At 44.0% G+C, this 24,738-nt stretch overlaps 1 protein-coding gene across 2 annotated transcripts in view; it reads right to left on the minus strand.

The window, feature by feature from the left end:
• Positions 1 to 24,738, minus strand: part of LOC123996814 (TSC22 domain family protein 2-like) — a 51,461-nt gene that overhangs the window by 22,673 nt on the left and 4,050 nt on the right. Inside the window, exon 2 of one of the 2 annotated variants that reach the window (XM_046300557.1) lies at positions 17,699 to 17,803. The exons of the other annotated variant lie outside the window; for it this stretch is intronic. Coding sequence (XP_046156513.1) covers positions 17,779 to 17,803 — 25 coding nt within the window. The 3' untranslated portion in view covers positions 17,699 to 17,778. Of the gene's footprint in view, positions 1 to 17,698; positions 17,804 to 24,738 lie in introns of those variants that run through there. 2 annotated transcript variants of the gene reach the window in all.

A 24,738-nucleotide genomic window follows, 5' to 3' on the forward strand; every position in this document is an offset into this window, starting at 1 on the left:
CACATGGCAGGCAAAAATCTGAGAAAAAAAATCCAACCAGGAAGTGGGAAATCTGAGGTTGGTTGTTTTTCAACTCATTCCCTATTGAAGATACAGTGGGATATTGGTCATGTTGCACTTCCTAAGGCTTCGACTAGATGTCAACAGTCTTTAGAACCTAGTTTGATGCTTCTACTGTGAAGTGGGGCCGAATGAGAGGGGAATGAGTCAGAGGTCTGGCAGAATGCTTTGTGCTCGTGGCGCGCGGTCATGTTAGTTAGCTTGCGTTCCATTGCTTTTCTACAGACAAAGGAATTCTCGGGTTGGAACATTATTGAAGATTTATGTTAAAAACATCCTAAAGATTGATTCTATACTTAGTTTGACATGTTTCTACGGACTGTAACGGAACTTTTTGGACTTTGTCCGGCCTTTCGGGCTGGACTTGCATGCGCGTTTGGATTTGTTTACCAAACACCCTAACAAAGGAAGGTATTTGGACATAAATGATGAACTGTATCGAACAAATCAAACATTTGTGGAATTCCTGGGAGTGCATTCTGACGAAGATCAAAGGTAAGTGAATATTTATAATGCCATTTCTGACTAATGTTGACTATACAACATGGCGGATATCTCTTTAGCGGTTTGTCTCTGAGCGATGTACTCAGATTATTGCATGGTGTGCTTTTTCCCGTAAAGTGTTTTTGAAATCTGACACAGCGGTTGCATTAAGGAGAAGTTTTAATTTTTATTTATATTTCTGGGACTCCTCTCTTTGGCTGGAAAAATTGCTGTTTTTTTCTGTGACTTGGCGAGCACAACTTTTTTTAAATGAAAAATAAAAAACTTTGCGACTGAATACTCGACTAATAAAAAGAACTGTCGACCAATAGCCTATTGACCAAACAATCGACCAGTTGACTAAATGGGGTCATCCCTACTACAGGACGAAGCGTGCATAGTTCAATCTAGGTAATCTGTCCTTACAAACATGTGCCACAAAAAAAATATAATAATTATATGCCTACACGTTGAAGGGATGTTAAATTGGTTAGCTGCCAAAAATACATCTGACCGGTCATGCTTATCGGTCTATAGGTTAATTTGCATAATCTAGTGGAATTAAATTGGCATGTGTGTATTTTCTTAAGTAGTACAGCATACAGAGCCTAATTTGAGGAGCGGCATAGTGCTGTCAGTGTGAGAGCAGCTCCTCAAAAAGCTGGTACTGGAGTGAAACAAGCGTTTGTAAGCCCAATTATTGCGCAACAAATACAACCGCGTGTTAATATTTTTTTATATATTTTTTATTAACTGTTGAGAGCCACAATAAATAAATAAAACGCTATTTTTTTATTTCTCAATTTCAACTGGTAATTAAAGCGTGCCTCTGCTATCGCTACCGGTAGGCAGGCTATCAGCTTGGCACCCACCACATCGCGATGGGAGCTTGTGTTTGAAACCTCACATTGTTTTACTTTACTTCAAATAATCAGGCATCTCTTATCTTGCTTCAATGTAGCCTATCCAAAATCCAACCCATAGAAACGTGGAGGCAATTATTTTATAAAGACTTCCTCGTGCAGTTACCCAACATTTTTCTCCTGTTCTGATTGGTTTTCATATTAACTTTCTTTCGTTGTCCAGAAGCCAAAGCCACAATCGTAGTCATAGCAAACCATCCTAGTTGTTGCCATTAGATACCCCCTATTTCTAAGTGGAACACCACATTGAACACCACATTGAACACCACATGGAACAGCGCTTATTAGGTGCACTATTCAGAACAGATTCCATTTTGGCAAATGTTTGAAAATGGCATTTTATTAGCCACTTCCTTATAAGAGTTCCATGTTCAATCATAGTGAAAAAGGCCTTTTGACAAAGACAGCCTTGCTATTTATTGTTTCCATTAAGCTCTCAATTAAAAAAATGTTGGTTCCATGTATAGTATTTTCTCAGCTACAATTATTTGAATAATTCAAAGGCTGTTTTGTGCACCCTGGTGATGACTAAAGTGTCTAAGGATTTTTATATATTTTTTGTAATTGTACCCCCTTTTCCTCCCTAATTTCACGACATCCAGTCGGTAGTTACGATTTTGTCTCGTCGCTGCAATTCCTCAACGGGTTCGGCAGAGGCGAAGGTCGAGACATGCGTCCTTCAAAACATGACCCACCAAGCCGCGCTGCCTCTTAACACACCGCTTGCTTAATCCGGTAGCCAGCCGCACTAATGTGTCGGAGGAAACAGTTTGACTGCCAACAGAGGTCAGCTTACAGGCGCCCTTGCCCGCCACAAGGAGTCACTGGAGGGCTGATGAGCTAAGGACACCCCCCCCCCCAGACGGCACTGCCCTCCAGGGGCTACCAGCCAGCTGTGACAGCCTGGTATCGCCTTGGGCAGCTCTATTAAGAATGTTCAAATCTGACTTCTCTATGTGGCCGTCTATGGAAATGGTCTTTCTGACCCGGGCGTTAGTTAAACTGCAGTACCGTGCTTCTACAAAGGAACCAACCCTGGCCCCTTCTTCCTTGGAAAGACGGCATGAATTGAGACAATAACAATTGAAGGATGTGGAATCTGGATGAACGGGTTCCTCTGAACAAGCATTTTCTTTTCTTCTGGGCTGCATTTTTAGGACGTCATCTACTGTAAATGGGGCATGGTTGACAAAGAAACAAAAGAGCCTCAACCGCCCAATGCCTGTACATCAGATCACAGGCCCATGCTACTTTCCATTGCAAAATCAGTCATGAGCATTGTCCCTCCCAAGGCTATTCTGTAAACAGGCCTCAAAACGTCTTCAGGATCCCCTCCCTGTGTGACGTTGAGCTAACGTAGGATAATGCGATTAGCAAGAGGTTGTAAGTAACAAGAACATTTCCCAGGGCATAGACATACCTATTGGCAGAAAGATCAACAAGAATTTAAGCTAACTGCACTGTCTAATTTACAGTAGCTATTAGTGAAATAATACCATGCTATTGTTTGAGAGTGCACAGTTTTGAACATGAAAAGTTATTAATAAACAAATTAGGCACATTTGGGCAGTCTTAATACATTTAACAGAGATGCAAATGGTTCAATCTTAAACTTTGCACATACACTGCTGCCCTCTAGTGGCCAAAATCTAAATTGCAGCTGGGCCAGAATACTACATGGCCTTTCTCTTTCATTTCAAAGAAAAAAGTTAATTTTTTCTTTTACCAGATCTATTGTGATACATTCTCCTATATTCCTTTCACATTTCCACAAACTTCACAGTGTTTCCTTTCAAATGGTACCAATAATATGCATATGCTCGAGTTACAAGCAGTTAGATTTGGTTATGTCCTTTTAGGCAAAAATGTTTAAAAAGCGTCCGATCCTGAAGAGGTTTTAATAGAAACCCGATGCCGGCCAGCTTGTTCGCTGTCCTGCTGCATAATCCTCGGCCGAGTACACACACAGCAGCTCTGTCTGCACATGTTCCTTGCATGCAGCGGTGAGAGCTTATAGGTTGTCCTCCTTGAGACATACTGGGGGTCCTGGTAGGCAGGCTGGAATGAGAGTGTGTGTGGAAAGGTATACATAACTGTAGATGTTTTGGATCTGAGTGACGAGAGTTTGCACACACACATACACGTTAGACCCTACTAAAGTCTGACAGAGCTATATTATTGTAAATAAGAATGTTCTTAACCGACTTGCCTAGTTAAATGAAGGTTGAATAAATCAAAAACAAAATTAGGCTAAAATGTTCCACTAAAGTAACTTTCATCTAGGATGCTCGTTAAATGGAGGAGAAGCCTGGCTTGCCAAGGACCGAGTGTTCACCCCCTGGAACTAATGGGCACATGAGATGGTAAAGAGGCCAGGTCTGTAAAATCAAAACAACTTGATTTGTGTGATTTCACCATCAAACTCCATGTGACAGAGTAAGTAGTGGTGCCAGGTCAGTAGTTAAGAGGACTAGCGTAGCGCCTGGCCCCTAAAGATCCTCTGTATTCATTGGATCATTATCACAGAATCAGCACCGCAATTAGAGGCTTCCCCTCTGGTATGGAGGTGCCACGGCTCCCCTTTCAACACGGAGACCAGGGGTTAGGCCCTAATCTACATCTCGTCTGCTAGTAGTGCTACTTACTCCGTTTATGTAATGTTATTGATTTTTTACCTTGATTAAACTTAGACAAGTCAGTTAAAAACAAATTATTATTTTAAATGACAGCCTAGGAACAGTGGGTTAACTGCCTTGATCAGGGGCAGAACGACAGATTTATACCTTGTCAGCTCGGGGATTCGAACTTGCAACCTTTTGGTTTCTAGCACAACGCTCTAACCACTAGGCAAACCCTGCCGCCCGTGTTGTTTCTTGCTGTGATGCGAGACCTTTTGTAAATAAGAATTTGTTCTTAACTGACTTCATAGTTAAGGTCAAATCAGAAAATTAAATACTTCTTGCCCTTATGATGCTGACAACTGGGAGATTCTCCATTTCTCAGAGCCCCCTCGATTGGCCACAACAGGGTGTCAAGAAAAGGGCAGCAGTCACGTTGGAGACGTTTGCCAAGATTAACATTCTCACTCAGCTGGCAAGGAGGAGGCATATTCTAGGAACAGTGTCTCGTCTTACATACGTATATATATATATTTATGTATATATATACGCAAGACGAGACACACATAATATATATATTTATTTATTATCCCCTTTGCCATGATGACCAGCCTCCTTTCCTCCCCAAGTCGTAAAGGAAAAAAATGTGCTCCTTAATAAGATGCTTAGAAAAGGACAGTTAAAATAAAATCGTAGCTCGGGAGGCCTCCCTGTAGGAGAGGCCGGTTAGCAATTATACTCTTGGTATAGGTCCATCTTCTATTTTAGGGTATTGGTTAAAAATGAAATCTGAACTATTTTATTTCATTGTTGTTGTTGGGACAGAAAAAGCAGCATCATTGTATGAGTTGCACAAAGGGCTAGAGTAAGTAGTGGTGCGAGGTCAGGTGCCAGGTCAGTAGTTAAGAGGACAAACGTAGCGCCTGGCAATGGTTTTCTAACTCAGCCAGCCGTCTATGGACATGGCAGGAATCCATGCTTTTGTTTAGTTTCCCCTGGCACGGTTTCCAAATGCTAAAGTTTCAGCATACGTGGCACAGATCCCATTCAAGTCATGGAACCGATAGTATTTTTTCCACGCATCATGTTCAAAAATCATCTATACGTGATTTTGTTGAGCTTCACAATACATTTTAGATACTATCATATGACTTGGACTTTATGCGCAGAAATTTCTAATGATATCAGTAATAGAATAGTTTGTTTCTTGCCATAAATGTGGGCCACATACATGATCTAGGTCAAATCACCCTCCATACCAGACAGCAGGAGACACTTATGGCTCATAAATCATAAAAGTATTTTATTCAGGGCAGTAAAAATAGAGAAGGCATCTGCTACTTTAACTTGGTGACAAGTTCATTTTTGGTGTTGCCGCCTTGTACAGCGATCCCATTCAGCACGCCATTCAGCACGCCAACCAGCACGCCAACCACTAACTTTCCATTCAGCACGCCAATCAGCACGCCAACCACTAACTTTCCATTCAGCACGCCAATCAGCACGCCAACCACTAACGTCCATTCAGCACGCCAATCAGCACGCCAACCACTAACGTCCATTCAGCACGCCAATCAGCACGCCAACCACTAACTTTCCATTCAGCACGCCAACCAGCACGCCAACCACTAACTTTCCATTCAGCACGCCATCCAGCACGCCAACCACTAACTTTCCATTCAGCACGCCAATCAGCACGCCAACCACTAACGTCCATTCAGCACGCCAATCAGCACGCCAACCACTAACTTCCATTCAGCACGCCAATCAGCATGCCAACCACTAACTTTCCATTCAGCACGTCAACCAGCACGCCAACCACTAACTTTCCCGGAAGGTTTACACACACGCAGTCAGCGTGATCACGGATTCGGTCATGGTGACCCAAAATGTCCTCATCTATCGGTTTTTGCTGTTAAAAAGGAAGCCCAAAACAGGTAGAGATGTGAGTGGATGGAGTCACTTAAGTTCAAACGACGACACTCCCTTTTTAAAATAGCCAAAGGAAACACGAGACCAGAGTTGTCGGCTTACTCCAGTTGTTTCACAAAAAGAAAAGGGTAGAATGGCTATGATAATACAACTTAGGGATAAAGCCATCGGTGGCGACGTAAAACTATGACTGATCCGACCCACCTACAAGTTGCCATTTGTACATTGTATATTTAAAAAAAAATCTATATTATTTCCTAGAAAGAGTAGGTAGGGAAGCGATACTAAGGTACACAATAGCACATTTTGGTAGACAGAAGGTGATCTTTGGTAAAAGGGGTGAATTGGTCATCAAAAAGAGGACCAAGTCACTTCATATAGCGGCAGGGTGGCCTAGTGGTTAGAGCGTTGGACTTGTAACCAAAAGGTTGCAAGTTCAAATCCCCGAGCTGACAAGGTACAAATCTGTCGTTCTGCCCCTGAACAGGCAGTTAACCCACTGTTCCTAGGCCAGTTAACCCACTGTTCCTAGGCCAGTTAACCCACTGTTCCTAGGCCAGTTAACCCACTGTTCCTAGGCCAGTTAACCCACTGTTCCTAGGCCAGTTAACCCACTGTTCCTAGGCCGTCATTGAAAATAAGAATTTGTTCTTAACTGACATAAAAGGTCAAATCAATAAGAAATATAATGAATTAAAATGCCTTTATTTGTTAAGGCATATTCTATAGAAATAAAGTTTAAAAATCCGACGCGTTTCGGCTTTCGTCAGGCAGTACAAAGAAATAATACAATGTCCTCTTTTGAACAGCTTTTCCAATTAGCCCTAATTGGAAGAGGGAATGGTTACAAAGTTGATTGGACACACCTAGTAAGCAATACTATACACATCTATATAACAAATTATTTCGAAGGAATGTTTTTCCCCTAAAATTGCTTTAGAACAAGTTAGCTTAGGGCTGGTTGATATGGCCAAAATATCTAATTTGACGGTATTTTCTGTTTTTGAATAATACAAATTTGAAAATGTGCTTTATGTGTAGTGCATAACCCAGGTTGACAACACATATTTTAAGTGATTTCAATGGGTCGCTCACCATTCGGATTGTTTAATACTGTTCAATTAAACTTAAACCAACAATTGTCTTTATTTTTCATCAATTTCTGCATTTCCTGCACTCATTTGAGAGCATTTCCACACGATATCGGCGAAAAATCTAGGCCTTATTTTTATCCAAATGTTGCAAATGCGATTTGACTTGCAATTTAGATCAATACACAACTTTTGGAAACATGGAAATTGAAAGATTATTATTGAATACCGATTTGTTTGACACGACAACGAATGAAAATGTCAAGGAGGAGTTTGTGACAGGGTAGGAACCAAAATCTTAGTCCGTGTTTCCTAGGGGACCCTATAATCTTCGGCTACATTAAAATGTTCTCTTAGGTCACTTCATGTAGTTACCGTTTATGCTTTGCCCAATCCTCTTTGATTTAGAAGATACCAGTTGCACAAAAAACCTACTGATTTAGGCCTACACCGTCACTGGTATCAGGATGTATAACTAGCTACGTTTGTGCTGACTCACTACATTTATTAGCTAGCGATTAGTATTAGCGGATAACACGATTTAGCCACAACTTGCTAAGAACAGACAAACTAGCTGTTTGCAGATGTAAGAAACACAAGCTAATAGCAAAGTGAAAACAGCATCGTAGTCAACATGGTTGCAGGTGCTGCATTGACAAAACACGCTACGCCACCTAGTGCGACATTAGCCCCATTCCAACAAGTCGGTCAGTGCAAAGGAGTGAGAAGTTAGCAGACTCCAGACAAAAATGGAGGGTGGATGGTAGAGGCACCTCTCAGGTTTACCTGTGATTAGATTAAGTCAGTTAGGAAAAAAGCCAAAACCGTTTGTCACTGCAGCCCAAATCAAATCAAATTTATTTATATAGCCCTTCGTACATCAGCTGATATCTCAAAGTGCTGTACAGAAACCCAGCCTAAAACCCCAAACAGCAAACAATGCAGGTGTAAAAGCATGTGTAAAAGCACCAGGGGGCACTTCAGCTGGGTGGGGATCAAACATGTAGTAAGTGGTGAGCCACAACTCTTACACAACACAGCTACTGTTGTTTACCCAAATCCAACCAATTACAACAGCAGGGACGGTCAACCGCCATCTATCTCTTGCCAAGTGCACCAGTGTGTTGTTGGTGCACTGGGAGTGTATATTGTAACTTGTGCTTTGATCACAATAGGCCATACTACGGGATGACAGCGGGGGGGGGGTTCAAGGTGGGCTGTGTTTTCTATGGCAGTGACCTTGCATGAACTTGAATAGACATAACTGTTGAGAAAGGCCTTAGGTATAGAGTGCCGCCGAGGTGCATTCTTCATGGGTCGACCGCTCCTTACCTAAATCATGAGGTCAGAGCGTTTGTATAGCTACGACGTCTTGACAAAACAGACCTGAATGAGACGCGTTCCTGCCAGCTAACCCGTAAAACAAAAAAAAAGGCACTGGCTCACGGGCAATACAGTACGTGGCGGAGAGAAAGCCCTGCAGGAGCATGAGACAGCACGTGGGAAAGTCTTTCATGTGCCTCAAACCTGATCAGAACAGGGGCATGAGTAATACACGCTAGTCTCCGAACAAAGTACATTGCCGCCACGTAAATTGTATTTCATGGAATTATCCAACCCAATATTATCTCCATTTTAGTCATTTAGAATAAACTCATATTTCAGAGAAACTTATAGTGAGTACATACAATGTATACGGTCACCCCGTGGGAATCGAACCCACAACCCTGACGCTGCAAGCAACATGCTCTACCAACTTGAGCCGCACAGGACCTAATATTGTCACCTGTTTTGTCAAAAGTACCGCAGCCATTTCATTACAAAAGGATATTCAAATGGTTGGTTATACAACATGTTTTCAGTTCCAGATGGGATGGATGGGATACAACGTCGACCTATACTACCAAAAACAGGCACTTATTATATTGAGGTAGGCCTAAAGTTGTTACCGAGGCAACACACACAAACAACACACACACACACACATTATCCAAGTGTTTCAATAATGTGAGTTATAAGTGAGTCAATATAATGCAAGTGAATGACTTAACTCCCATAGGAGTTAGGCGAGGTCACTTAAACAAGCCAAACCATGTGACTGCATCACTTCAGTTGGTTATGTCCGTAACGCCCAACAAAACTGAAGCTCCATAAATCACGTCAACATACAAAATATCTGTCCTCCTACTGCCTGGTTTGTCTTAACAGTTCAATATAACACTTGGCTCTTCAGTTTTTGTACATAATCATTTTATATGCTACCGAGATATTTTAGATAATCAAATCACTAAGGCTAATGGATGAGACAAAAATACTTTGCCTAAGCTAAAGGAGGTGAAGGTAATTCACCAATCTGCTCCTCTTCAGCTCTCCCTAACATTGCAACAACAAAAAAAAAACACAAAAAAAATCCAGCTTTCAAAATATTACGTAAATCGCATCGTATTTCATGGGATATTACACTAAGTAATAGGTGATCTTCTATTTGGAGTGGCTAAAACCATGTGGTGCTACTCTGTCTGTACAGCTGCGGTGCCAAAGAAACTTAATCGCTGGGTCCTCGTCACTGATAGATTACCACACTAAAAGTGTCAACGAGTCCTGAAGTGTGAAATTCCGACCTGCACCGACACTTCCCACAATGCCATGCTTCTAACCATGCAAACTTGGGGAATCGCCAGCCATGGCTGGTCCACACACACACACCAGGCTTTGCCCCCCCCCATAGTAGGAAAGGCTTGGTAGAAAGCAGGACAGGTTCCTGCATATAAACATAGAAATAAAATGGAAGAGAAACATGAGTATGGGGAAAAGCAGCTCCCTAAAGAAAAGAAAGGAGGTAGAGAACTAGACTGATAAGGAGTGAAGCTGAGGTTTAGTGACTCAGTCCAGGCTGAGCTCTCACGTCAGAAATTATATGATGTTCCACAGCTACAATCAAATCAGCGCTAAAACATGCTTCCAGAATAAATAAACATTTGATCCGAATGGTATTTAATGCCAGTCAAGGGATCCAGGCATACAATTAGCTTTAAAAAAAATCTCATGCCAGACGTTTTGTTGCAAAGACTGGTGGAAAAAAAATAATAATAATATTGGACCAAGGCTACACGTGCAAACAGAATCCTCTGTGAAAGGTATAGAATGATCCATTTTCTGAGTGCCGGACACAGCCCTTAGCCGTGGTATATTGGCCATATATCACACCCCCGAGGTGCCTTACTGCTATTATAAACTGGTTACCAATGTAATTAGAGAAAGTAAAAATGAAATGTTTTGTCAGACCTGAGGTATACGGTCCGATATACCATGGCTGTCAGCATTCAGGGCTCGACCAACCCAGGTTATTAAACGGTCAGTTTACTCATGTACCTCACAAGGTTGTTAAATCTGTTACAAAACACTTACCATTACCTACATGTACTTGGCTTTAACTGAACATGTTTCAGTTAAATGTTCTTTTCATGTTGTTTTAGCGCTGCTATGTCCTGACTTGGAAATCTAGTTTAAAGGCCTAGGTAGGCCCTAAGGCTGAAATGGGTTCAACTACAGCCTGTCATTTGGTTGAGAGATGCAGTATGTTCACTTTGTGAGATACCAGTAATTGTTCCTTTGCAGGAGAACATCACAAAGCACCTTAGTGATTATTATCACCCAAATATCACAACGTTTGTACACCACACTGCAAGGTATGAGTCCCTATTCCTTTCATGAGATGCACCCAAATTAACAATTTATAGAATGAGACTTCTTGTATTTTTTTGCTAATATCCTGCAATTATATAGGATTTTGCCATGGCTAATACTGTGTTTTGCTCAAACATAATACAATTTATTCTGCTAAAATGCACTGTCTAGCTTTTATTTTGGCAACTTCTCTCTCAGATGTATTTTTTTAAAGTACATATTTATTTTTACTTTGTTGTTTGGACGTTTTTTAGTTCCCCCCCAAAAATGAACCCCCTTTTTCGCCACAATATCAATCTTGTCCCATCGCAGCAACTCCCCAACGGGGTCAGAAGGCGAAGGTCGAGTCATGCTTCCTCCGAAACGTGACCAGCCTAACTGCGCTTCTTAACACCCGAAGCTAGGCCAATTTTGCGCCTTCCTAAGGGACTCCTGATCCCGGCTGGTTGTGATACGGACCGGGATCGAACCTGGGTCTGTCGTGGTGCCTGTAGCACTGCGATGAAGTGCCTTAGACTGACGTGTCACTCAGGAGGCCCCATGCCAAAGATTTTAATGGCATTAAAAACATCCTTGAACGCATTGAGCATCTTTATCCTAATACAACATAGCCTTTTAAATAGAATTAATCTATAGACCGATTTATAGGATGACAAATGTTCGTGAAATTGCGTAACACAAAAAGAAATGTCCTCAGTGTCAACTGCATTTATTTTCAGCAAACTTAACATGTTTAAATATTTTTATGAACATAAGATTCAACCACTGAACAAGTACCACAGACATGTGACTAACAGAAATGGAATAGTGTGTCCCTAAATCAAAAGTTTGAGTCTGGTGTGGCCACAAGCTGCATTAAGTACTGCAGTGCATCTTCTCCTCATGGACTGCAACAGATTTGCCAGTTCTTACTGTGAGATATTACCCCACTCTTCCACCAAGGTACCTGCATGTTCCCGTCATTTCTTGGGGGAATGGCCCTAGCCCTCACCCTCCGATCCAACAGGTCCCAGATGTGCTCAATGGGATTGAGATCCGGGCTCTTCGCTGGCCATGGCAGAACACTGACATTCCTGTCTTGCAGGAAATCACACACAGAATGAGCAATATGGTTGGTGGCATTGTCATGCTGGAGGGTCATGTCAGGATGAGCCTGCAGGAAGGGTACCACCAGAGAAGAGGACTGCAGTACTTAATACAGCTGGTGGCCACACCAGACTGTTACTTATGTAGCGCAGTCTTAGGAGTCTCACAGTACAGACACTGCAATTTATTGCCCTGGGCATCTTTCTTTTGGTGTTTTTCCAGAGTCAGTAGAAAGGCCTCTTTAGTGTCCTAAGTTTTCATAACTGTGACCTTAATTGCCTACCGTCTAAGCTGTTAGTGTCTTAACTGTTCCACAGGTGCATGTTCATTAATTGTTTATGGTTCATTGAACAAGCATGGGAAACAGTGTTTAAACCCTTTACAATGAAGATCTGTGAAGTTATTTGGATTTTTACAAATTATCTTTGAAAGACAGGGTTCTAAAAAAGGGACGCTTCTTTTTTTGCTGAGTTGATAATCCTCATGGGAAATTAATTCAATATATTAAGTGCATACACAAAACATAACGGTGATTCACATGACAAATATAATTTGTGAAAAAAAATGAGAAAAAAAATTCAGTTGCCTGCGTGCAAGCAACTGCATAGAAAAGTTGGTTCCCTGAAGCGAATTTGAATGGATATTATAAAAAGGGGAGGGACATTAACTACAGTGTAAAAACACTTGATACACTGAGTCTATATCTCAAAACAAGAGCAGGGCTGGTCTCTGGAAGTATAAAACTGGACTGCTCTTACTGCACGAGGGGGCCCCCAACAAAAAGGTCCCAGAGGGCTCACGTAGCTTAGCGCAACATGAGATTGAAACTGGAATAGCTGAGTCCTCCATCCACTCTCGGAGAAGACTTCCGTGGAGACTGAACTCAACTGATTAATGGCTCTTCTCTACAGTGCATTCGGAAGGTATTCAGACCACTCGACTTTACCACATTCTGGAACGTTATAGCCTTAAGCTAACAAGGATCGAAATTGGGGGTGTTCCCCCCTCCATCTACAAACAATACCCCATAATGACAAAGCAAAAACAGGCTTTATAAATGTTTGCAAATACATTATCAATTAAAAATAAATAATAATACCACATTTTACATAAGTATTCAGATCCTGTACTCAGTACTTTGTTGAAGCACCTTTGGCAGTGATTACAGCCTGGAGTCTTCTTGGGTATGAAGCTACAAGCTTGGCACACCTGTATATTTGGAGAGTTTCTCCCATTCTTCTCTGCAGATCCTGTCAAGCTCTACCCGAATGGATGGGAAAAATTGCAGCACAACTATTTTTCAGGTTTCTCCAGAAATGCGCGATCGGGTTCAATTCCAGGCTCGAGCCGGGCCACTCAAGGACATTCAGAGACTTGTCCAGAAGCCACTCCTGCATTGTCTTGGCTGTGTGCTTAGTGTTGTTCACCTCCCAACAGGACAACCTTTGCCCCAGTCGGAGGTCCTGACTGCTCTGGAGCAGTTTTCATTGATGTTTTCATAGAGGATCTCTGTACTTTGCTTTGTTCATCTTTGCCTCGATCCTGACTAGTCTCCCAGTCCCCACTGCATTCTGCCACCACGCTTCACCATATGAATGGTGCCAGGTTTCCTTCAGAATTGACACAGGCATTCAGGCCAAAGACATCAATAAGAACAGAGAATTTTGTTTCTCATGTTGCCAGTCTTTAGGTGCCTTTTGGCAAACTCCAAGTGGGCCGTCATGTGCCTTTTGCTGAGGTGTAGCATCTGTCTGGCCATTCTACCATAAAGGTCTGATTGGTGGAGTGTTGCAGAGATGGGAGAATCTTCCAGAAGGACAACCATCTCCACAGAGGGACTCTGGAGTTCTGTCAGAGCGACCATCGGGTTGGGTTCTTGGTCACCTCCCTGACCAAGGCTCTTCTCCCCCGATTGTTCAGTTTGGCCGGGCGGCCAGCTCTAGGAAGAGTCTTGGTGGTTCCAAACTTATTCCATTTTAGAATGATGAAGGCCACTGAGTTTCTGGGGACCTTCAATGCTGCATACATTTTTTGGTACCCTTCCCCAGATCTGTGCCTCGACACAATCCCGTCTCAGTTCTCTACGGACAATTCCTTCGACCTCTGGGCTTGGTTTTTGCTATGACATGCATTGTCAACTGTGGGACCTTATATAGACTGGTGTGTGCCTTTCCAAATCATGTCCAATCAATTGAATTTACCACAGATGAACTAAAATCATGTTGTAGAAACATCAAGGATGATCAAAGGGTCTGAATAGCTATGTAAATAAGTTTTTTTTATATTGTTAATACATTTGCAAAAATGTCTACAAACCTGTTTTCACTTTGTTGTTATGGGGTTGTGTGTATAAATTGGAGGGTACATTTCAGAATAAGGCTGTAATGTAACAAAATATATAAAAAGTGAAGGGGTATGATTACCTTCCGAATACACGGTATATTTTAGCTCATGACAGATTTATTTTTCACCGTGCCTCTGAGTCTCGCTCATAACCCATGTTGTGGAATTACCTCAAGTAAGTGCTGTAAAGAGGCATTTTAGCTTGCAAGTTTCACTTCAACAAATACCTCAGAGAGCAGCTGTGAAGAGGTCACTTGGTAACTACCAGAGTAAGAAACCAAATGACTGATTTTAAAGAACGAGTCAGTCAGACACACCTAGTGCCCAGAATGAATTCATTAACGTACGAATGAGACCAGACAGAAATGGAGAATAAGTTTTAAGAGAGAAGGGGAGAAAAAGTCAACTCGGAGATAGTTAAAACTTGTAAAAATAAAGAGATATTTGTTTTGATGGGCGAGGGAGAAATAACTTGTAGTATTGGTCACCGTGACATGACAATTAGCTAACGTAACGACAAGCCAGTGTAAATGACCAGTGTTGTATCAAGGTGCTTCCCACTGAGCAGCTGTATCACGGCGATGGTGGTAGCTAACATGGCCAATTTGTTCCATTCCACTTGATTATATTTAGAGTGGGAGAGCACCCTACACAAGAAATAGCCTCTCCCGCTTACATCAAACAGTAAACAATATTGGATTAAATATATGCCAACATGTAGAGACTGCAGTGAAATAATTGCTTTAGGTAAATGTGTGAAGTTTGGGAATGCTGCCAGGCAGAGGCCACAAAATAACACTTACTATCTGGGTGACCTATAGCCCAGAGTCCACATGGGAAACGTCACCAGAAACGTTGTGCGTACCTTTGGCATTGCCTTGTCAGATAATTACAAGAAAACAATTGTATTTAGAGCACTGCTGCACTTGAGTGGCAGGTAAAATCACATTAATCAAAACAGAGTGATTGCAGACACCTACAAGTGCACTGAGAGCAGAAAAGTATTGGTCCTAGGATACAGCCTTGGGGTACACCTGTCCAGGCTAATATTATGTATTGGATCTGGCCCGAACCGTGGGTAATCAAAACAGTACCAAGAAATACAAGGTCTTTATTGTGCTATTCACTGAAGAGCGCGCATCATAATGACAACCGTTAAAGAGAGAGTCTTGGCCCCATGATGCCTGCTTGACAGGGGATTTAGAAACAAGCACTTCAGTAAATAAGAAGCTTTGCACAACAATACCTTTATACAAATGAAAAAAATCTGTGTTCTTAAGGGTTTTACCCATTGGCAGCGGTTACCAAATACCTCAAATATTATATAAAAGGTGATGAGTGAAACGGTTCTTTTACATAATTTATGTATTGTATTTCAGATTAGGTTAAATAAAGAGAATATTTGATGTCCATTTCTTATTGAGTAAGCAACCTAAACAAAACTAACTTGAATACATTTACCCTGACAGGTCAAATGCATCAACATGTTACCTGGAAAAAAACCTGAGGCAGAGTTAACATAATCAACATTATTTCTCTCATTTTGGGGGCCTAAACCTCTTTCGAAATGTGGTGTGAACAGAATATGAACGCAGCCACTCAAACTCAGGTCACTCAGCGGAGTGAATCCTCTGAAAAACTGAACCCCCCCCCAGAAAAATCTAACCACAAGCCACATACACAAGACACTGTCCTCTTAAGCAGGAAAACAAAATGATCCTGTACACAGAATGCAATGCAAGTGGCTTGAGGCCAGGTGGCCGCCATTGTCTGGTGTTCCCCATCCAGCGTAGCGGCCTCCGCCATTCCCTGCGCTACTACTTCCTTGAGAAAATATCCATACAGGATATGAACCAGAGGTAATGTGAGCTCAGTGCACAGAGACGGATGACTGAGGCAGAGCGAGTCAGCTGGATGGGGAGTCGAATAAAAACAGTGAACCCTGCAGTAGTACGGGCAGAGCCGATGCATTACGCTCTGGGAGATTGGATGGCTCAAGGACGTGACTCTCAGTAGGGGGCCAGCTGTACCAGCTGTGCTGCTAAGCACCAACCATTCCTGCCTCTGTTCTTTAGGGGTCAGGACATGGAGGAGGGTGAGGTGGATCACCGTTGGCAGGGCGTGGATTGAGTCTTCTGACTCAACGGCACACAGTGTTACCAGACAGATGGCTCCCCAGTGTCTGGCTAAACGTTAATTCAGTGAAAGGTTGGCGCCAAAAATGCTCCACAGATTAGAAACAGCTCTGTGCCAAAAGGTGATGAATTTCTTGTGCATCTTTGCTGACACTGTCACAATGAGTCAATCCAAGAGAGAAAAACAGCTACTATATTAGGCCCACTCAGCCCAGCCCACTCAGCCCAGCCCACTCAGCCCAGCCCACTCAGCCCAGCCCACTCAGCCCAGCCCACTCAGCCCAGCCCACTCAGCCCAGCCCACTCAGCCCAGCCCACTCAGCCCAGCCCACTCAGCCCAGCCCACTCAGCCCAGCCCACTCAGCCCAGCCCACTCAGCCCAGCCCACTCAGCCCAGCCCACTCAGCCCAGCCCACTCAGCCCAGCCCACTCAGCCCAGCCCACTCAGCCCAGCCCACCCACTCAGCCCAGCCCACTCAGCCCAGCCCACTCAGCCCAGCCCACTCAGCCCAGCCCACTCAGCCCAGCCCACTCAGCCCAGCCCACTCAGCCCAGCCCACTCAGCCCAGCCCACTCAGCCCAGCCCACTCAGCCCAGCCCACTCAGCCCAGCCCACTCAGCCCAGCCCACTCAGCCCAGCCCACTCAGCCCAGTGCAACAAGTAACTGATGACATTAGCATGGTAACCGGTACAAAAGACACGCCATCTGCTCCATTTCACCAAATCAGGGTCTAGTTCATGGACTCTGCCGGTTAAATAAAGCACAGAATAGGGTACTGAAGCATGAGCGTGACACACTGAACTCCCTGTGTGTGTCCCCCTCAGGTCTGCTCTAGTGTGTCCAGACAATTCCCTTTAAACACAGTCGGTCACTCTCCAGTAACTGCCTGAGGTCCAATGAGCAGGCCCGATGCACAGCAGAGAGCTAATGAGAAGTGTACAACAGAGCGCAGGCAACAGAGCGCAGGCAACAGAGCGCAGGCAACAGAGTGCAGGCAACAGAGCAGGGCAACATGACAGACTGGGCTGATACAGCGCATCACAGTTCATCCCTGCTTGTGCCACATTATACAGTGGCAGCGAACGAACAGGACACCCAGTGAAACGCTTCAGTTAAAAAGGCTTTGTGCAGCCAGGCGGCATGTGACACTCAAACACATAACTTGTATCCGGAAATCTTTAAAGCTGTGCTTAGACAGCTAATAATCCAGGCCTGGACTGTACATAACATTACTAAATGACTACAGGGCCCAAGAATCCCAGGCCTCATCTGCGCTGCAGCTAACATACGAGTGTGACAAGTCACACACAAAAAAAAACCTTTACATACCGTACTCCCTGTGACAGACCCTTTAGACAGCACACTGGATGCCCACGAGCCAACCTTTATGGAAATCAAAGCAACCATCACTTCAGGCTTTAGGTGGCTGTCAACGTTGCAGTTCTGAATGAAAGGGACGACGCAGAGAGAGAGGGATTTGAGAATGAATGCACCGTGATTATGTCGTCAGGGTTTCATGTGGCGTCTTTCCGCATCCTTTTTCTATTCAGCCCTCGTAATGCTCCGAAACGGTCAATTATTTTATTGGACGTGGTCTAGTTCAGTTTTCCACATTCGGGACATGACACTGACCGCCATTGGTCACGGAGAGGGTAAAAACCATGTCTTGGATCTAGTGCGTAGAGGCAAGACTCAAAGGGGCTTAGTATACATTAGCCACCACACACTTGAAGGCATAGAAGGTAGGTTGAAGGACAGAGTTGATAAGAACCAACAGTGCATAACAATTTCCTAAATCTGTCCCACCCCTCTCCCCTTCTCATGGGACCTATAACTAAAAGGAGAGTAGGAAAGGAGTGAGGTCACCCAAATGGCTCTGTCACCAAATAACAGGCAGGATTAACACCAGCATTTACACTACTTGGTGAATGACAAAACACACACACGCACTGATTAAATACTAGTCTGTTGTGAAACGGTGTCAGATTAATGAATTCAACTGCTACATCTCTCTACTCCGCCAGTATGAGTCACGTCCGTTGACCTGCAGAAGCTCGGCACAAGAGGGGGAACAGGAAGTGCACAACGCTGACAAGATGAAACATTAGAAACTAAAGTTTTTTTTTTAAACGAGGATGTAGTTTGACAAACAAACAAAAAAAAAAGCAGACATCAAAGCAGGAAAGTCAATTCCTTTCAGACCGATCTGAGCAGAGAATAAAATGCACCCAGAATAATTTACATCGCTCTTTCAGCAATGTCAGATTTAAAATAGCTGAGAATAACCCTCAGTGTGGCCTCTATATATATTTTCATCCTCTGTCGCCACTCAATGTGAACCTAAAAAGCCCCAGAGGGCGGGAGGGTTCCCCTACACAGTTGACACAGCCTCCCATCGCCTCTCGAACAAAGTGTGGTTTGTAATCATCGCTGCGGTGATTTGACATGCTGTATATTTTCTGTCTCAAGAGTCTAGTAGGTCCCCTGGCCCATAATCAGACACACACAGAGAGGCAGAGTGGGTTGATCAATATGACAAACAGTCCACATCCAAAACAGTTCAGAGTGTGATTGATATCATAGCCCAAACCGCCTGACACTGACAAGAAGAGGAACTAAAAACAACCTGATCGAGTTGTTCCTCAACTCACACATACACTCAAAACATCTCTCAAAACATCTCTCAATCCAAGTGACAGATTCCTCTGACAACCCAATCATAGTTGTTGTTCAAGGAGGCCATCCACAATGAGGCTACGATAGAGGAAACATTTTTGTTTTTGTCCAAATGCCAACAAACTTATTTTTAGTGATGGGGGGGGGGGGGTAAAGAAACTGCCCGGGGTAAAATAACTGACAGTAACAGGCTACAGCATGGGGTAGGAAAAGGGCCACAGCGTAACGCGAGATAGGAGAGACGAGGAGAGATTAAATATGACGGAGGCCCATTGATTAAAGACTGCCCATCTCTCAACCACACCATGGATGCTTTCATGTGGCACTCACTCAACACTACCGCCGCTCACAGGAGGAGCCCGCTGTCAAAGCAGGGCGAAACAATTGTACAGGTGAACTACTCCAGTACATGTATAGTTTGCATGCATCAAGGAATACAATGTACAGGTTGCACTCTGATCTTTCCCCTCCAACCGTGGAGGCAGGTGGTAAGGCAGGTGGTAAGGGTAGGCAGGTGGCAAGGGTAGTCTGCCATGCTGATCCTCAACACAGGGGCCCCTCAGGGGTGGGTGCTTACTCCCCTCCTGTACTCCCTGTTCACCCACGACTGCATGGCCAAGCGCGACTCCAACACAATCATTAAGTTTGCTGACGGTGGTAGGCCTGATCACCGACAACGATGAGACCTGGCAGAGTGGTGCTAGGATAACAAGCTCTCCTTCCACGTGAGCAAGACAAAGGAGGTGATCATGAACTACAGGAAAAGGAGGGCCGAACACGCCCCCATTAACATCGACAAGGCTGTAGTGGAGCGGGTCGAGAGGTAAGTTCCTTAGTTTATTGGTGTTGTGGACACCAATAAACTATCAAAGTCCAAACACACCAAAACAGTCGTGAAGAGGGCACGACAACACCATTTCCCCCCACAGGAGAATGAAAAGATCTGGCATTGGTCCCCAGATCCTCCAAAAGTTCTACAGCTGCACCACCGAGAGAATCCTGACCGGTTGCGTCACCGCCTGGTATGGCAACTGCTCGGCATCTGACTGCAAGGCGCTGCAGAGGGTAGTGCATACAGCCCAGTACGTCACTGGGGCCAAGCTTCCTGCCATCCAGGACCTCTATACTAGGAGTGTCAGAGGAAGGGCCCAAACATATTACTGTTCTCTCCGCCACCGCACGGCATACATGGCCTCCACGTGCCTGTATGACCTCCCTACAACGCCTGGGCATGCTCCTGATGAGGTGGCGGATGGTCTCCTGAGGGATCTCCTCCCAGACCTGAACTAAAGCATCCGCCAACTCCTGGACACTGTGGTGCAACGTGGCGTTGGTGGATGGAGCGAGACATGATGTCCCAGATGTGCTCAATTGGATTCAGGTCTGGGAAACGGGCGGGCCAGTCCATAGCATTAATGCCTTCCTCTTGCAGGAACTGCTGACACACTCCAGCCACATGAGGTCTAGCATTGTCTTGCATTAAGAGGAACCCAGGGCCAACCGCACCAGCATATGGTCTCACAAGGGGTCTGAGGATCTCATCTCGGTACCTAATGGCAGTCAGGCTACCTCTGGCGAGCACATGGAGGGCTGTGCGGCACACCAAAGAAATGCCACCCCACACCATGACTGACCCACCGCCAAACCGGTCATGCTGGAGGATGTTGCAGGCAGCAGAACGGCATCTCCAGACTGTCACGTGTGCTCAGTGTGAACCTGCTTTCATCTGTGAAGAGCACAGGGCGCCAGTGGCGAATTTGCCAATCTTTATGTTCTGTAAGCACAACCCCCACCTGTGGATGTCGGGCCCTCATACCACCCTCATGGAGTCTGTTTCTGACCGTTTGAGCAGACGCATGCACATTTGTGGCCTGCTGGAGGTCCTTTTGCTCTGGCAGTGCTCCTCCTTGCACAAAGGCGGAGGTAGCGGTCCTGCTGCTGGGATGTTGCCCTCCTACGGCCTCCTCCACATCTCCTGATGTACTGGCCTGTCTCCTGGTAGCGCCTCCATGCTCTGGACACTACGCTGACAGACACAGCAAGCCTTCTTGCCACAGCTCGCATTGATGTGCTATCCTGGATGAGCTGCACTACCTGAGCTACTTGTGCGGGTTGTAGACTCCGTCTCATGCTACCACTAGAGTGAAAGCACCGCCAGCATTCAAAAGTGACCAAAACATCAGCCAGGAAGCATAGGAACTGAGAAGTGGTCTGTGGTCACCACCTGCAGAAACACTCCTTTATTGAGGGTGTCTTGTTAATTGCCTATAACTTCCACCTTTTGTCTATCCCATTTGCACAACAGCATGTGAAATTTGTCAATCAGTGTTGCTTCCTAAGTGGACAGTTTGATTTCACAGAAGTGTGATTGACTTGGAGTTACATTGTGTTGTTTAAGTGTTCCCTTTATTCTTTTTCAGCGGTGACACAGAAGGGGCGTGGCTCACATGCACACACTGAAACCAGTCACTTTGTTAAGTAGGGCCACCACAGGGGCACAGGACTATAAATGCTGGGTCCTGGAGTGACCATGACTGTAGCTCAAGTCAGTGTTGCCTAGTTACTGGGTTTTCCTCTTAAAGTAGCCCAGGTATTTATAAAAAAAAACAACTGTGATAAAAACAGGTTAAACAATTGATTGCCGATTAAGATGTAGTCCTAAATTAGGATCCAACTACTACGCCCCCCTAACCTCGCAATTGAGAGTCCGGCTGTGCAGGGAGTTATAATTCAGTTGAAGACCATACCATTCTGTTGAATGGAGCCAATTTGTCCCAATGGAATCCTCACTGGTTTATTTGGCCTAAAGGACAGCATTGAGCATAGAAGACGCCAACCTTTCCAAACTGAAGACTCAATCACTCCCCAGTCGCACTGCGCCCACCAGCGTTGTTTTAATAAAGACCAGAACAAACGATGAGACTTGGCCCTGACCTGGTTTCACATTGGAGTTGAAATTGTGTACAGAACAATGTGTCTCTGGCTGTAGGAGTAAACATATCTCTCCCTAGAAGATGTGACATGATTTTAGACGTGTTTCTTACATTTGGATCATTTTGAATTGTCAGGAAGTTTTATATATTTTATCTGAATATTAGCTGATACCATAATAATCTAGAGCCTAGCTGGCTCTGTTTGCCTGCTATCTCCCCTTTAGGCTACGCACAGGCTAGCCTCCCAGCACACACTCCAAGGTTAACCAAACTTCAGCACAGGAACATTCTACACAAGTGTAGAGCCTCCAAAAGTCAATAAACAGTGGCCTGTCCTCTCCACCAACGTCCTGCTTCCCAAATGACATCCTATTCTCCATAGGACTCTGGTCAACGGTAGTGAACAAGGTGTAACTTGGGATACAGACCTGCTGTCATCATGGCTCCATGGTCGGTTATATAGGGCTCCACTGATGTCAAGGCCAACATCCGAGAACGATTAGTAAATGGGCACGGGCTGTTCCCGATGACATTACACTGGCAACAACTTGCTCTGTCCATCATTATTTCTCCCTCTCTACCCCTTATTTATGAGGTGTCATGCTAGGAAGAGATCCAGAGTTACTCTACCCCAAAACAACAGAGTGCTCCATGCTAGGAGAGTATTCACTTCAGTGAAAGTGTCAGCATTACTTTTAGTGTAATTTATTTAAGAGCCCTCAACACAAAAAGGAGAGGGGGGGGGGGGTAAATATGTGGTTCTGAGTGTCTATAACAAAGTGGGTTGTTGTCCAGTGTTTTAGGGCCGTCCCCAACCAAAAAATAATAATAATAAATCGATGGACAAGTCTGAATTTTATTTTTCCCATATAAGGGAAATCGTCGATCCATGTCTTCGGCACCCGGGGAACAGTGAGTTAACTGCCTTGCTCAGGGCAGAACAGATTTTTACCATGTCAGCTCGGGGATTCAATCCAGCAACATTTTGGTTACTGGTCCAATGCTTTAACATACTCACACTGTGTTTTTATTTTTTTTAAATCAACTATATGTAGACTACGGAGCTTGTCTGATGCTTTAAGCACACTGTGATTAAATAATGACACGCATGACTCAAGAGGAAGCCAGAGATCAAGATAGTTTTTTTTCCTTCTGGTTAGGCTGTTCCCGAACCACCACCCACTGCTACTGGACTTCACAGATTCTGCCATTAGCTCCCAGAGTTGCTGGTAATAGGCTACACCAGGGGTTGGCAACCTTTTTGGATTTGGAGTGCAAATTTATCTTACCATTTCTACTGATCTGCATGTTATGGTTTTCATATGCTCATTTTCATGGTACAGTTTCATTTATAATAATGACCTCATATCTTAAAATCATTGAATTGTCATTAATAACTAAAGTAAATTTACACAAATCTAAATGCAACTTATTTACCTCTACCAACATATTACCTCAACTAACTGGTGCCCACGCACATCAACTCTGTATCGGTACCCTCTGTACATACAGTTGAAGTTGGAAGTTTACATACATTTAGGTTGGAATCATTAAAACATGTTTTTGAACCACTCCACAAATTTCTTGTTTAACAAACTATAGTTTTGGCAAGTCGGTTAGGACATCTACTTTGTGCATGACACAAGTAATTTTTCCAACAATTGTTTACAGACAGATCATTTCACTTATAAAACTCACTGTATAACAATTCCAGTGGGCCAGAAGTTCACATACACTAAATTGACTGTGCCTTTAAACAGCTTGGAAAATTCCAGAAAATGTCATGGCCTGAAAAGCTTCCAATAGGCTAATTGACTTCATTTGAGTCAATTGGAGAAGTACCTGTGGATGTATTTCAAGGCCTACCTTCAAACTCAGTGCCTCTTTGCTTGACATCATGGGAAAATCAAAAGAAATCAGCCAAGACTTCAGAAAAACAATTATAGACCTCCACAAGTCTGGTTCATCCTTGGGAGCAATTTCCAAACGCCTGAAGGTACCACGTTCATCTGTATAAACAATAGTACGCACATAAAAACACCATGGTACCTCGCAGCTGTCATACACCTTAGGAAGGATACGTGTTCTGTCTCCTAGATATGAATGTACTTTGTTGCGAAAAGTGCAAATCAATCCCGGAACAGCAGCAAAGGACCTTATGAAGATGCTGGAGGAAACAGGTACAAAAGTATCTATATACACAGCAAAAACGAGTCTTATATCAACATAACCTGAAAGGCTGCTCAGCAAGGAAATAGCCACTGCTCCAAAACCACCATAAAAATGCCAGACTACGGTTTGCAACTGCACATGGGGACAAAGATCGTACTATTTGGAGAAATGTCCTCTGGTCTGACGAAACAAAACTGGAACTGTTTGGGCATAATGACCATCATTATGTTTGGAGGAAAAAGGGGGAGGCTTGCAAGCTGAAGAACACCATCCCAACCGTGATGCACGGAGGTGGCAGCATCATGCTGTGGGGGTGCTTTGCTGCAGGAGGGGCTGGTGCACGTTGCAAAATAGATGGCATCATGAGGTTGGAAAATGATATGGATATATTGAAGCAACATCAAGACATCAGTCAGGAAGTTAAAGCTTGGTCGCAAATGGGTCTTCCAAACGGACAATGACCCCAAGCATACTTCCAAAGTTGTGTCAAAATGGCTGAAGGACAACAAAGTCAGGGTATTGGAGTGGCCATCCCAAAGCTCTGACCTCAATCCTATAGAAAATGTGTCGGCAGAACTGAAAAAGTGTGTGAGAGCA

Source organism: Oncorhynchus gorbuscha, linkage group LG02 (assembly GCF_021184085.1).
Source record: "Oncorhynchus gorbuscha isolate QuinsamMale2020 ecotype Even-year linkage group LG02, OgorEven_v1.0, whole genome shotgun sequence".
NCBI lineage: Eukaryota > Metazoa > Chordata > Actinopteri > Salmoniformes > Salmonidae > Oncorhynchus > Oncorhynchus gorbuscha.